The 15,487-nt window shown below is 52.3% G+C and overlaps 1 protein-coding gene across 1 annotated transcript in view; it reads right to left on the bottom strand.

Moving 5' to 3' along the window:
- Window positions 1-820: 820 nt before the first annotated feature.
- Srrm3 (serine/arginine repetitive matrix 3) overlaps window positions 821-15,487 on the bottom strand; it is a 69,879-nt gene continuing 55,212 nt past the window's right edge. Inside the window, 6 exon segments of the mRNA XM_028894396.2 lie at window positions 821-2,510; window positions 5,543-5,680; window positions 5,767-5,991; window positions 6,541-6,778; window positions 6,781-6,810; window positions 6,813-6,885. Coding sequence (XP_028750229.1) covers window positions 2,288-2,510; window positions 5,543-5,680; window positions 5,767-5,991; window positions 6,541-6,778; window positions 6,781-6,810; window positions 6,813-6,885 — 927 coding nt within the window. The 3' untranslated portion in view covers window positions 821-2,287.

Genomic DNA, 15,487 nt, shown 5'->3' with positions numbered 1-15,487 from the left:
ACTATACGCACCACATACACTATACACACCACACCTCACACACACTACACACCACACATCACACACTACATACCACACATACATTACACACCACACTCACATTACACATAACACACACACACACATACACACACACACAGAGGTTAAAACCCACTACTTTGAGACAAAGAAAAAGGGAGAAAGAGGAGGAAGAGGAGTAGGTGGAAAAAGGCCACCTAGGGCATGGTGGCCCATGACTGAAATCCCAGTAATTAGGAGAGTGAGGCAGGAGGATTACAGAGAGTTCTAGTCTAGTCTGGTCTACTAGGCTAGTCAAGGTTACACAGTAAGATCCTGACTCAAATAAACAAACATGGACTAGCAAGATGGCTCAGCGGTCACTTGCCTGGAGACCAAAGAGTGCCCGGAGCTGGATCTCACGTAACCATGGAAGGAGAGAACTGACTCCACAAAGCTGCCCTCTGACCTCCGCACACACGCGGTGTCACACCCCCCCCACGACAGTCTTACACACACACACACACACACACACACAAAATACATTTAAACAAACAAACAGCCCACAAGGCCTCTGGGCAGACAGGAAGTTCTCATGGCTTCATCTTCCTCCCCACTCAAGCCTCAGGAGGCTATACAGTCTCCCACGTGCGGAGACAGGGGGCTGGACATGATGGGCCAGCGTTCCTTGATGCCACAATCACTGAACTCTCAGGAGGAATGCGAGCCCCGCTCGGTCCTCCCAGGGACGGACCCGGTCCTTCTCCCTCCTCCCTAATCCTCCCCCGGGGGTCGCAGTCACAATGACCCACTCAGCCTGTGGTCCGGGCACCTAGTGTATTTATTACAGTCCAATTTTTTTCCCGCACTGCGGAGAAAGAGGGAAGGGGAAACTGAGAGAGGGTGGGAACCCGGATCAGACCCCAGACTCCCCCCCTCCCCCACCAGAGCCCAGGGCATCTGCCCTATTGGGCCACGGAAGACTTCGAGATCCCTGAGGGCCCCAGCAGGGGGAGGGCTGGGTGCCGCAGAAGAGGGCCAGAGAGGGGGCCGCTGCTTCCCCATCATGCTCCAGGCTGGGGGCTTTGGCTGGAACCCACCACTCCTGTTCCGAAAGCCCTGACCAACCCTGACCCATCAAGGCCTGGTAGCGAGTTCTCCCTCGGCAGGCTCCGAAGTGCTCTGCATGCTAGCCTAGGCTTGTGACCAGGAGCTGTCTGTCACGTGGCCCATGATTCCGACAGCAGTCGCTGTCTGTCTCCCGGCCTTGACCTGCCTCGTCATCTGACTGCACTGTTTGGGCCCATGCTAAAAAAAAAAAAATTCCCGGCTTTCTACCCGTGTTCTTTTTTATCTTCTGACCTGAATCCCCCGACTCTCTCTCTCCCTCACCTTTGAGACAGGGTCTCCTGTACCCCAGGCTGGATTCAAACTCACTATGTAGCCTACGATGACCTTGAACTCCCGGTCCCCTGCCTCTACCTCCAGAGTGCTGGGATTACAGGCGTGCACCAGCATGCGCGGTTTTATACTGTGTTTGGGGTGGAACCCAGGACTTCATGCATGCTAGGCAAGCACTCTACCAACTGAGCTACGTCCCCAGCCCCTGAATCTCCGCTCTTGACTTCAGGGTTAGATACAAAGGTGGCCTGTGCCACCTCTTGTGCTGATGAAGGCCTGGGAGGTGTGGCCTTGGCCTACGGCTTGATGTGAGGGCCAGGGAGAGAGACGGGGCCAAGTGCCAACGTCTCGCCCTGCCTGGCAACACACCGAGAGTTAGGTGGGCCGCCCTTCCCTTCTAGAGCCAGCTTGCTTTGCCCTTTGCAGATTCACCCCGTGCGAGATAAAGAGGAGGGGAAGGTCCCGGGCTTGGCGCCCTCCAAGCTGTGCAGGAGTCCACTGAGCTGAGGTGAGGTGACAGCCAGCAGTGGACTCTTGTGCCGTAACCAGGCAATGGGCCCCAGGCTGGTAAGCTGGCCTCAGGCAGAAGGGGGGCATGGTGACCTAATCCCTGTGTTCGCAAAGGCTCTTTGTTCCCTGGACGTGGTGGGTGGGCAGGGCATGGGGATGGGCACACTTGAGGGACAAGACAATTGGATTCCTCCTTGTGGGTGGGACACCCACCAAAGAAGAAGCTCTTCCCGAGTCCCCGCTTGCCCCGGTGCGGCCCCGCCCCCCACCCCGGGACCTCTGTAGCAGTCTGGGGGTACAGACCCCTCCTTCCCAGGTCTCAGGTCCCCAGCCTCTCCTTGTGCCAGGGTCTCCTAACCCCAGATGGGTCCGTCTGGACTCAGAAGCCCCCGCTCTCAGAGCTGCTGTGGTAGCTGGGACTGCGGCTCCGGGAGGCGCTGCAGGAGCGGCTGCGAGTCCCGTGGCTGCGGCTGCTGTAGCTTCCGTGGCTGTGGCCCGGGCTGGGGCTCCGGCTGTGGCTCCGGCTGGAGTGGTCACTGCTCAAGCAGCTGGAGGAAGAGGAGGGGCTGGGTCGGTAGTAGGGGATGGGGCGCTTCCGGGCACTGGAAGAGAGAGAAAGGAGATCCTAGCCCACCCAGAGCCCCGAGCTCTGCCCATCCATGGCTCTCACTCGGCCTCTGTCCCCAGCACGGCAGTGGTGAGGGCCTCCGGCCTGTTTCCTCTGAGTCTTGGCCTCAGGGACAACTTCAGTTCCAAACTTCTGTGTCCTTTGCCAAATGCATGTCGATTGTTCTTTTTTTTTTTTTTTTCTTGTCTGCCCACAGGGCAAAAAGTCCAAAAAAAGTTCATTATTGACCTGAGTGTGTGCTAAGAAATATTTTCTGAACAAATGGGAGTTTATTGGTTTTTGGTGTGTGTGTGTGTGTGTGTGTGTGTGTGTGTGTGTGTGTGTGTGTGTGTGTGTGACTGCTGTTTGTTTTTCTTCTGTTTGTCAATGCTGGGGGTAGAAAGAAATCAGGACCTTACAAATACTAGTACCACTGATCTACACCCTGAACTTCATGAGTGAAACTTTCTTTTCTTTAAAAAAATAACTTATTATTATGTGTCTGTATGTGGGGGTGTGTGCGCATGTGCAGGGGCCATGGAGAGCAGAGGTTGTTGGATTCCCTGGAGCTGATCCACACTGAACTTCCCATGTGTATTCTTGGGACTCGAACTCAGGTCCTCTGAAAAGACAGTAAATGCTCTTAACCGCTGAGCCCTCTCTCTAACCCCAAACTTCATTTTATTTTTATTTTCTGAGGAAGGATTTATATAGCTCAGGCTGGCCTCACTGTGTAGCCAAGGCTAGCCTCACTGTGTAGTTAAGGCTGGCCTTGAACTCCTGATTCTCCTGTTTCGACCTCCTGAGTGCTATAATCACAGGCATGTATCATCACACCTGATTTCCTTTCTCTCTCTCCCTTCCTTCTTTTCTTGCTTTATTTTAGACAGAGCCACTATGAAGCCCAGGCTGGCCTGTCATTTCCAATCTTCCTGCCTCATCCTTCGAGTTCTGGGATCAGGGTATGTACGCACCATTATGTCCAGCAGGAATAAAACTTTTATTTTTGACACTGAGTTTCATTTATCAGACTTCAAATTTACTGTGTAGCAGACGGTGACCTTGAACTTCTGATCTTTCTGCCTTTAACCTCCTGAGTGTTGGGGCTGCGGGTTTATCTCACGCGTTTTTGCATGCTGAGGACTGAACACTAGACTCCATGCGTGCTATGCAAACATTCTGTTAACTGAGCCACATCTATAGACCTTTGAATGAAGCTTTTAAATAGGGACAACTCACATCAAAAAGTCCAGCAATGGCTTCTTGGCTTGCAAGTATTATGGGCAAGCCCTGTTTTTCTGTCCCCTTATCCTTGTTCCAAATAGAATATATATATTGAGTGTGTGTGTGTGTGTGTGTGTGTGTGTGTGTCCCCCCCCCAGACACAGAGGTCCACCAGTCTTTGCCTCTAAAGTGCTGGGATTACAGGCATGTGCCACCACTGCCTGAAGATTTAGATTTTTAAGTTCATTCAAAGAGAACCAGGAGGAGACCCTTGACCACTGCTGTCTGTGTTTCAGCCTATCCCCCTTTCCCCTGCTCCACCCCAACCCTTCACTCAGCTACCACCCCCCACCTCCCCACCCCCGCTGGCCCGGAGTTAGTTTTTGAAGGCAGGAGGCTATGACCCAGAGAGAAGAAAAGAAAGTGGTTAAGGGGGTTATAATGCCCCATCACAAGGGTTAATTCTGAGGAAGAAAAACAGGTGTGCATTAGTCGGGGGAGGAGGCAGCCTGGGACCGAGGGGCTGAGGGGGTGCTGGGTGGAAGATGTGAGGTTCTGGCCATCTTAGGACCCTCAGTGTATAGCTGGAGTGTGTAACCTGTCTGAGGGGCTATCTCTAGTGTGGTCTTAGACTTTAGTTCTAAGTAAAGGAGGAGTCCATACTGCTTTCTTGGAGACCCAGATTATTAAGGGCAAAGGAACACTAATTTGAGATTCAAGAGTTGGAGTTAAAAAGATTCTTAAGGATTTCAGCTAATTATATACATCTGGCCACTGAGGTACATCAGTCTCCCCCAGGTTCCTCAGCAAGGCAGGGCAATGCTGGGCTCAGGGTATGGTAATCTATTCAGACTGGGGTAATTCTGGGCTGCAGAATGATTTTTAATTTTTGGTAGTAGTGACTGAATCTAGGGCCTCACAAATACTAGGCAGGGGCTCTACCACTGAGCCACACCCCAGCCCCTCACTGGGGGATTCTAGGCAAAAATTCTATCAATCTTTTTGTTTTGAGGCTTTCCTCAGGCTGGCCTTGAATTTTCACCCCCTCTGCTTCAGCCTACCCAGTTAGCCGGGATGAGAGACCTGAGGCACCAGTCCCAGCTTTAGGGTGATTTCACTGGCAGACTCAGACCCCTCCTGTCTTCCATCAAACCAGCCACACTTCTCATTCTGCATGGGGTTTCTCAGACAGCTACCCCAGATACTAGGATCCTCTGCCCCCTCCGCCAATTCCCCAGGGTGCTGGGAGGTTAGTGAGAAAAGGAGACGCAGACGACGAACAGCGGACCACCACCAGACTAGCTCACATGGGCATCACTTGGGCTGCCTGTGGAGCCCGGTCCACACGGCCCCCAGCCTGGCCACAGGCCACGCAGCAGGAGGTTCCTTGAGATGAAGGAGAAAGTACATATCATTGAGGATGTGGTAGATACCGGGAGGGAGGGAGGGGCTCCAGATGCATGAATGGAATCTCCCAGAGCTGAACTCCATGCCCGTGCCTGGCCACCCCGACCCACGTACAGACCGGCTTGGGTCCATGGCACCCTTCCTTCCCAAGGTGTCTGATGCCCCGGCACCCTCATCCCTCCCCAAGTCTTTGATGACCCCTGAATCCACTAGTTTCTCCTCACTCAGTCCATCTCTCAGTTTGTCCCCTCTTGGCAAACCCGCCTTTTTCCTGTGGATCAGAATCAGTTCACTCTAGAAGGTCCCCATGCCTGTGAATCTTGACTCCCTGACATCCCTGGCCACCAACTAGAGTCAGCAGCCCTATTCCCGCCTCATCCCCAGGCCCCTTTGTACCTGGTGATGCGCCTTGGCTCCATGAAACTGGGCGAGTCACGGCGCCGCTTTCGGATCGGCGAGTAGCTGCGGGAGCGACGTCGGGTGCGGGCGGCCTCAGCCTCGGCATGCCTCGCACGGCCTTCGCTGTCCTTGTCCCTGTGGGACCCGCTCGTGGTGAGGGATCCCCGCCATCTGAGCCCCAAGCCCGGGTTCTCCGCCATCCGCCCCTTAGGGACACTTACCTGCCAAGAGGTTTCTTGGGCGACGGGGAGAGGCTGGGGCTGCGGGTCCTTTTGTCTGGGGAGCGTGAGCGGGATTTGGACGGTGAGCGGCTGGAGCTCCAGGACCCCGGATGGGGGCCAGGGCTGCGTGATGAGCTGTTCCCCTCCGGGCCACCCCGCCGGCCGTGCGCGCCTGGAGATGGCGAGGTGCTTGTGGGCCGCGCGCGCGGGGCTCGCTCCTTTGCCCTAGAGGAGGAGCGTGGGGCAGGGCTCAGTGGCTGGCTGCGGGGCAGGAGAGACGCAGGTAGTGTGGGTGGCAGTGGGGATCCATGAGCCCAGCACAGAGGAAATGAGGCGTCAAAGGGACGAATTAGAGATTTTATGTGGGTTAACTAACAAGGGAGGCTCCGTTGGAGGTGATGGGGGGGATGTATGTGGGATGTCCGTCGAGAGGGATGCATGTGGGATGTCCGTCGAGAGGGATGCATGTGGGATGTCCGTCGAGAGGATGCATGCCGATGTGTGGGATGTCATGTGGGATGTCCGTCCGTCATGTGGGATGTCCAGAGAGAGGGTTGCATGTCCGGGATGCATGTGGGATGTCCAGAGAGAGGCCATGTGAGTCTCATGCCAGAGTTGCCATGTATGTCCAGCGAACCCCCCGTTGGCTCACAGTGACTTCCCCTGCCCCGAGGGCCCCCATCAGCCCACGAGGCTGCACCAAGCGAGAGGTTCCGTTTAGGGGTGACAAGTGAAAGGGTTCCCCTGTGGGGTGCAGGCAGGGGGCCGGCTCACCTTTTCCCGTGGCCGCTGTGGCCTCTCTCCGAGCCCGGTTCGGGCCCTGGACCCGGGGCGCCGCCACCCGACTCGCTGCTGGAGTGAGCCCCGCTGAGCGAGCGGGACGAGCCCCGGGGCGGCGCGGGCTTGGCACGCCGGCGTCCCCTGCGGCGGGGCGCGTTGGCCGAGGATCGCGATCGCCGCCTCCTCCTCCGCCGGCGACGGCGCCTGGCCGCCCCTCCCGCCGCGCGGCCCCGCGGCCCTGCGACGACGGCGCGGAGCGCGGCTCTGGCTGTCTTTCCCACGCGCGGGCGGCGTGGGCGCGGCGGCCACCTTGTCGCAGGCCCGGGGCGAACTAGGCTTCTGACGGGGAGAGAGGCAGAGAAGGGCACGGAGGGGCGGAGAGGGGGCGAGAGAGAGGCCGGGAGGGACGCAGAGGGGACCGGAGCAGAGAGGGTTGCGGATGCAGAGGACAGACAGACACGGGGGATGGGTGGGGCGGGGCAGTGAGGAAGCAGAGGAGGGAGGGGTGCAAGCCGGACAGAGAGGTGGAGAGAAAAAGAGGAGGGATCGAGGGGGGAACGTGAGAGGGCAGCGGGGTGGGGGGAGAAAAGGAGAGAGGGCTTTCACCGGGCCTAGGCCGCGGGCTGCAGCCCTGGAGCATCGCACACACGGTTCCCGCGCCTGCCCTGCCTCTACCTCTCCTGAATGTTCACCTTCTGGCCTCAACATAGCAGACCATGCAAGGTTCTCGGCATGCATAACACAAGAGGGGCGGAGCGGTGGGGAGGGGGGCTGCGGGGGGAGGGGGGAGCTCCAGGATGGGGCACCAGAGGGGCTGGCATTGTCCTCGCATGGGGGACAGATGATCCCCCCCGGTAGAGAGAAGAGAGAGAGGGACGACACTGGTACGTCAAGCCAGGGCCAGCCCACCAGGGCCAGGCTCCCCCCACCAGGGTAAAGGGCATGGAGGGGGCGGGTGTCACACGGCACACAGATGGGGGAGGGGGCAAGATAACTGAACTCAAAATTTAACCGAAGAAAAGGAGTCAAAACAGAAATAAAAAAGAAAACTAAAATAATAATAATAATATAATAATAACGGAAACAAACAAACAAAAAAACCACAAATGTCATTATATACCCAAACCAAAATGATCTGCTGGGGAACCTGACTTTTTTTTTTTCTTTCTGTTAATATTTGACTCTGTTTTGCGACCCTGCCGAGAGCTCAGGGGTGTTCAGTAGCTGACCAACTGTCTTTCTGTTTCTCTCTTTTCTTTTTCTTTTTCTTTTTTTTTTCATTTTTTTCTTTTCTTTTTTTTAACGTTCTGATTTTTTTTTTAAGTCCCTCTTGGTTAACGTCCACTTACCAATAAAGTGGCACTTCCTCCTTTAGTAGGTGAGTTGTGTAAGAGAAGGGAAAAGCGTGGCAGCATAAGTTCATCATTAGAGTCACAAAAATGCAAGAGAGATAGAGAGAGAGAGAGAAAAACGCAACCACCCCAATTCTAGGCCCAAGAGGAGGCCGATTCACCTCTAGAGGACCAGCGATGTCCAGCTCCACGGGCCTCAGCCAGTGCTCTTGGCTGACATCTGGATAGGGCTATTAATTTATTTTATTTTTTCCAAGAGTGAGTTAGGACCAGAAAGGTAACCTGTCACCATCCGAAGGTCCCTGGCTGGGAACTAGGAATCTGAGAGCCTACCACTACCTCAGCCCCATGGGGCCCCTGGACAAATGAATTTCCCCAATCTAGGACTCAGTTTCCCCGTCCGCACAATAAGGGTTTGGCTTTTTGCTTCCCAATGTCTCTTCCAGGGTAAATAGTCCGAGATTCTCTGATTGCGCCCTCCCCAGCCTCCCCATCCACCCCTGCACAGAAGGACCCTCCTGACTTTGGGCCCCAACCTCGCAAGGGCAGATGGTACTATGCTGTTTACAGATCTGTCCCTGACACTTCCACAGCCACTATCCAGCCAGATCTGCTGCCTGTAACCTCAGGTTGGCTTGTTTGAGACAGAGTCTCGCTATGTAGCCTTGGCTAGCCCTCAGACCCACTGGCTTTTGCCTCTCAGTGCTGAGATTAAAGGCATGCACAACCATGCTAGCAATGTACAACCATATGCACGGCTATCCTTGTATTATCCTCTTTCTTGACAAATCTCACGTAGCACAGGCCACCCTGGAATCTAGAATTCAGTATGCAGCCCAAGGTGACCTTGGACTCCTGATCCACGGCTGCCACCTCTTAAGTGCTGCGATTACAAATGCACTCCACCATACCAAGCTTCTTTTGTTTTTAGACAAGGTCTTTCAATACAGCCTTGAACTTGAGATCCTCTAGTCTCGGTCCCCTGAATGCTTGGAATACAGGCGTGTACCACCACATGGGGGCATAATCTCATTTTTTAGCATAAAACATGGCACTGAGTCCTTAAGACTTCTGGCAGAGGAAGGTAGCATTGGGCTCGCTAAGGGCCAGGGTAATCAGGGAGTTCCAGGTGCCAGGAGGGGTCTGAACTGAGTTCATTCTGCTGTCCCCTTGACTCGTCCAGGGTACCCTGCAGTCACCGATAACAAAACATGATTTCCTTTGCCTGGCTCTGGATGCTTCTGGCAGAGGGGATCAGGAGCCCAGACGTCTCTCTCTGAAGGGCTCCATAGAGCTCAACAAAGACCTAGAGCCAGGAAGACCCCACTGCTGGCAATGTACCGCCAGTTAGTGATCAGTGGCCGAGCAATCAATGGATACCAGCCATATCCGGTGAGGACACCGTGCAGTCAGTGAGGCCGTGAAGACTTCTCTGAGGAGAGCTGCTCTGTTTCCCAAAGCAGAGGCAGGCAGAGGTGTCCAGAGTGGGATGATCTGGTAGTCGCTTGCTCCGCAGAGCGGCCTTCGCTTCCTGATCAGCTTTGGCTAGGGGAACTGGAGGCTTTATTTTTGCTTTATTTTAGACAAGGTCTCGAGTAGCTAAGGCTGGCCTGGAACTCTGAACTCTTGAAATACTTGAACCTCTGACTCTCCTGACTTCACTATTGAGTGCTGGAATCACAGGTGTGCTTATGCAGTGCGGGGGATCGAACCCAGGGCTTCATGAATGCTAGGCAAGCCGAGCCATATCCCCAGTCCCGTTTTTTTTTTTTTTTTTTTTTTTTTTTTTTTTTTTTTTTTTTAAATTCAGGCAGGGTCTCACATAGCCCAGGCTGGCCTCAAATTCTCTATGTAACCAAAGATAATCTTGAACTCCTGAAAATCCCTATCTCTGCATCCCAAGTGCTGGATTACGTGCCCAGATTATACCATCCCCAGTTGTAAAGGTGGTTTCATTCTCAACTGACATCCCCACGAGAACCCTTTGCTCTCCTCCCCACCCCCAAGCAGACAACCTCTCACAGTCCCTAGTCTGTACCAGGGTTTTCTCATTGAATTTCCTTCTAGAGAAAGACTCCAGGATCTTCAAATGCATGGTATGCCCAGGGTGGTCAGCTTGTTAAGTGAGCAGATATCAGGTAAGGGAGCCTCAGGAACAAATGCATGGTAACCCACAGCTCAGGGTCACCACAGACCCCTCCTTTAAGGCTACTCTGGTCAGGGGAGGCAGCGAGGCCAGTGGTGAAGGAGTACATATTGGGATCAGGAGCACACTCTGAGTGTCTGAGCTAAAGACCTGACTCAAGGCACAAACAGGGTCAAGGAGGATGATCAAGTCCATGATGCTCCTTTCCACAGACACGCAGGAACCCCTTCCCTCCTTTTCCCCTGTCAGTACGAGAGGTTGAATCTACGGCCTCACACATGCGAGGCAAGTTGCTCTCTCGCTGAGCTACAGTCCCAGCTCCCCCTTCCTCACTTTTAACAGGATTCCATGTAGGTCAGTTAGGGCTCAATGTCTCGTCAAAGTTGACCTTGAACTTTTTAAATGCTTTTCTTTAAAACTAAAAAGAAAGAAAATCTTTTGTGAAGACGGACTCAATCCAACCCAAGGGTGGCAAAGGGTGGTTGCTTGCCCCCGAGACTGTCACCCCACTGCTGCTTTGGTGGACACATGCCGCCTGACATTGAACTTCTGCCCTTCCTGTCTCCACCTCTATGAGTGCCAGCATTACAGACATGAACCACCATGCCTGGTTTACGAGTTCTTTGGCTTATAACTCAATGTCTCGTGCATGCTAGGCAAACACCGGCAATGAGTTACATCCCCAGTCCCATGCAGAACCGTCTTGACTTCACATGTCTCGTACTGGAGGTGGGGTAGGGTGTTAGGAATAGGAAGGGCCTGCACTGGAGAGCTGGATACTCCCCGTATGTTTCTGTCCCCAACCATTGAGGTTCCAGCCAAGATTGTGGCTTCCTACCTGGTAGGTCTTGAAGTCTCAGTTCCCTATCACTCTCCTCTGATTCCTTGAGAGCCTCCTGACCGCCCCCTAGCCCAAGAAGAACCCCTTGAGGGATCCAAGTTGATTATGAGAGTTTATGCTGTCTCATACTAGACGGGCTCTGCTTCCCCACTGATAAAACAAGGATGACCAGAATCTCTGTTGGGTTGGTCTATAAAGGGATTGGCTTCTCTGGCTCCCATTAGACTACAAGGATCAGAACAAGGAAGAAGGCCTGGGTCAGATGGAAAGGGTCCGGTCCCCTCCATCCCAGGACTGCAGAGACGTGAGGATGGTGCTGTCAGAGAGTCCTTGGGAGAGGCCAGCTGCCAAGAAACGGTCACCAGATCCTGCCAGAGGCTGGGCTCATCCTTGGCTTGGCTGGGCCTCATTCTTCCTAGGGGTTGAACGAAAGCCAGGGGATATGGAATTTCCTCTTTCTTTCTTTCTTTCTTTCTTTCTTTCTTTCTTTCTTTCTTCCTTCCTTCCTTCCTTCCTTCCTTCCTTCCTTTCTTTCTTTCTTTCTTTCTTTCTTTCTTTCTTTCTTTCTTTTTCTTCCTTCCTTCCTTCCTTCCTTCCTTCCTTCCTTCCTTCCTTCCTTCCTTCCTTTTGTGTGTTTTGCGAGTGTGTGTGTGTGTATACATGCAGAGGACAACTCGAAGAGGCTGGTTTTCTCTTTCTACCGTGTGAGTTCCAGGAACTGATGTCAGGCCACTAGGTTTGGTGGCAAGCGTCTTTACCCACTGAGCTATTTGGAGGACCCAGGGCTAGTCAATTAAGCGAGGCAGGCTGACCAGCAAGCCCCAGGCACTGTTCTGTGTCTGCCTTCCCAGATCTGAGATTAGAAATGCAGGCCACCGTCTCTGGCTTTCTAATGTGGGTTCTGGGGCTTGAACTCACGTCCCCACGACTGCCAAGCAAGCACTTGGTACACTTGTAATTTTCTTGGCTCTGCTAGTGACATCATTTTTTAACTTGTGTAAGAAAGACGTGAGGGTCAAAGGGAACAATTGAAGGATGGAGAGAGGGGACAGTGTGATGGACAAAGGCAAGGAAACACTGGACTGCTTTGCCATTGCATCCCCCACGGACCCCAGGACTGATGCCTGCTCGCCTCTGTCTCACTGTTTTCCCTTGTTAACATCCAGGAAGTCATGAAGGGTGGAGTCTCCAAGTTCTCATCTGGCTGGGACACTTCACCCCTTCAGACTAGCAGCCCTTGTCCCCTGCGAAGAACAACTTTGTCACCTCCCTCCTAGCGAGCACCATCCAAGACAGCTGCCGCGCTCTGAGGAGTCAGCTGTCCTGACCTTCCCTGGGATAAACAGGAGGAGGCATCTAACCCTTCCCTTGAAGTTGAAGGTGGAGACCTTGGCTATTGGGAGCTCAAACTTCCCTGGCTACCTTCAGGTAGAACAGGAAGTGGGAGGAAGAGAGTGGGGGTGGTGGTGTCCTGAAAGACCCACTTCTGCTACTGGCACTTCCCAAGCAGCTAGCTGAGCACAGGGGTGGCGATCACAAGTCTCATGCGATATAATGCTTACTCCTCTCAGAGTTACTTTGGCCATAAGCTATTGTCCCTTCCAGATCGTTCTGCACCAAGGGACACCATTGAACTGTTCCAATTCAGAAGCTCAGAAGAAGAAAAGACACCGGGTTCTTGGAGGAGCCCTGTTCTGCGGGTAGGTAAACTCTGATTTTATCCCATTCTGAAATCACCCCGAGAGTTTTGGCCAAGTAAGTTCTCCAAGTTTAGTGCCTGCTCCAGACTCTCTGAACCACTCCATTACCACATCTGAACCACGGAGCTGTGAGTCCCAGTGGTACTAATGCCCGTTGGTGTCCCAGACCCTGAAGCTTGTGCCTGCGCGCTCCATTGTGCTGTCATAAAAGGAGCCGGTCTAAGTCTAGAGTTCAGCCTGGCCTAGTCAGCCAGAAAGGGTTCAGTGGGACTTAACTTTGAACTTGACCCTCAGCCAGAAATTCCTTCCAGATCTAGAGGCCAACAGGTTGTCTATGTGGGTCCTAGAGGACTGGAGTGTGTGTGTGTGTGTGTGTGTGTGTGTGTGTGTGTGTGTGTGGCCAAAGCCCCTAGCTAGGAGCTGGCAAGGATGAAGGTTGAGGGTTCAGCAACCACGCCAGACGGTAGCCGCCAAATTGGCCCCCAGCACACAGTACAGGAAGACACACAGAGATTGAATGTTAAATCACACACAGATGCGTTCAGCCAACAAAATGAGGATGAGAGTGAAGGAGGGCTTGGGGACCAGGATCAGGAGCTGGAGAGGAAGAAGCAGAGGCAGGGGAGGGATGGGAAGGAGAGGAAGGATGAACCTGTAGAATCATCAGCGAGGGAGAGGGACAGAAGCCAAACCGTAGACCAGGGCACGGCTAGGTGGTGGCTCGTTCGGAGAAAGGGCAAATGAATGAAAGGTTAGTTAAAGAAGGAAAGAGAAAATAAAAAAAAAAAAAAACACCCAACCCAGAGCAAAGTAGAGGAGAGAGAGAGAGAGAGAGAGAGAGAGAGAGAGAGAGAGAGAGAGATTGAGATTGAAACTAAGCAGGGGGCCAGACTTATCTGACATGAGAGAAGAGGAAGTGCACAGCTGAGCTGGGGTACCTACCTTTTCAGTGGTCAGGGACAGGGATGCAACAATAAAAAAAAGAAAAGAAAAGAAGGTCTCTGCACAGGAATGCAGGACAATGGTGAATCCAAGTGGACCCCTGCTCTGAGCCAGCAGAGGGGGGAACAGTCTGCCCTGTGGCTTCTGGGTATCAACTCAGGGATGGAAGGGGCCACTCTGTTAGATTCATTATTTATGTATTTTAATGTCTTTAACTACAGGCTCCAGTAGCCAAGCTTTCCTTAATTCTTCACCTACCAAACTCACCAGAGGACACGCATGCAGCAGCTAATGAATGCAGAAACTATAGATAGGGTGGATAGGGAAGGGGCTTGGGAGAGAGGTCCAAACCAGGAGGGGAGAAATGGAAAGAGAAGATAGACCGGCATGGAAAGATGGAGTATGTGTGTGTGGGGAGGGGCAGGGGGGATAGAAAGGCAGACCAAGAGCAGAGAAAGGCTGGTTAAATGAGGCCAGTGAGGGAGGCTGAGGAAGAGGGGAGAGGAGCTGCATATTTAAAAGGAAAAACAACCGCTTAGAACAATCAGTTTAGAAGATGGCTCTCGCCTCTCAGATTAGCCCCGTGGGTTCCCTCTAACTTCATTTTATTTAACTGCTTTTTGAGACAGATGCCCATGTAGCATAGGCTGTCCTTGAACTCACTATGTAGTTGAGGCTGGCCTTAAATACCTGATTCTCCCGCATCTACTTCTCAAGTGCAGGGATTACAAGTGTGCACCACTATCCCTCCCCCGCCCATCTCACATGGGATCCGATCCAAGGCACACACTACCGGCTAAGTCCTCATCTATAACTCTGTCCCTTTTCTTCCTAGAGTGGTTGAACCACACGGGTAGACCAACACTCTGTTACTGGGCTACATCCCAAGTTGTCTTTTTTTTTTTTTTTTTTTTTTTTTTTTTTTACTTTTGCTTTTCATTCTCAGTCTAAGTTACCAAGAGTGACCTTGGCTGGTCTTGAACTTGCTATCTTCTTTCATCAGCCCTCCCAAGTGCTAGGATTCCACGTGGACACCACCAGGCATGGATCTGTTTTTCAATGGAGGATTGTCTGGAGCAGAGACGCCAGGGGCTTTTCCCCAGACTAGAGCAGTGCTTCTGTCTATCCTAGACTGTCTAGCTTAGACAGCTTTACCTGAGGTAAATTTGCGGCTGCCTTCAGACCCCTCCTCCAGGCTTTCTAAGGAGCAGGCGCCTGACAGTGGCTTCCCCTTCCTGTCCACAGAATCCAATTAGTAACACAGGACAAATCCCTTCTCTCTGCTTCTCGCAAGGTTCTCTGCAGACTCAAGCACTGGTGTTGTTAATTTCAAATGTAAGCTAATTCTGGTATGTTCCCAGGGGTTAACAAGAGAGCTAGCTTGCCTTCCTTACTTAGTGGGTGTTGTTGGTATGGCTGCTGTTTGTATTGGAGTTGTGTTCCCTTTTAAATTCTGATCACAAGAGAAGAAAGTATATAAAGATATGAGCATGACTATGTAGACTTGAAATTCAAACATCACCTCTGCACTAGAAGAAAGGCTTCCACAGTAACACACACAAAAGCAAAGTTCTAGAACACAGAAGAGAGAGAGAAAAGGAAAAACAAAACCCCAAACAAACCCAGAAAGATAGCTTGCATTTTGGTACATTACAAGATTGTTTTTAAATAAAGAAAAAGGAAATACAAACAAAAAAATAAAAAAAAACCAAAGTAACAGGAAAAAATGACATCAACTCCCCCACCCTCAGCTAAACAAGAGATGGAATTATAGTATTACCACGTTTCAAATGGGAGGCTAAAAAACAAACAAACACATAGGTGGGGTTAAAAAATGTTGAGCTTCTCTTTTTTCTGTATCTTTCTCTCTCTTTTTCTTAAAGGTAGTGTCGTAAATTCTTTCCCCCAGTACTTATACCCCAAAACTTTTTTTTTTAAATGCTGAAGGCTACTGACCCCC

The sequence above is a fragment of the Peromyscus leucopus genome, chromosome 23 (assembly GCF_004664715.2).
Source record: "Peromyscus leucopus breed LL Stock chromosome 23, UCI_PerLeu_2.1, whole genome shotgun sequence".
Lineage (NCBI taxonomy): Eukaryota > Metazoa > Chordata > Mammalia > Rodentia > Cricetidae > Peromyscus > Peromyscus leucopus.
The sequence above is the reverse complement of the archived record's forward strand: the minus strand, read 5'-3'. Positions and strand labels throughout refer to the sequence as shown.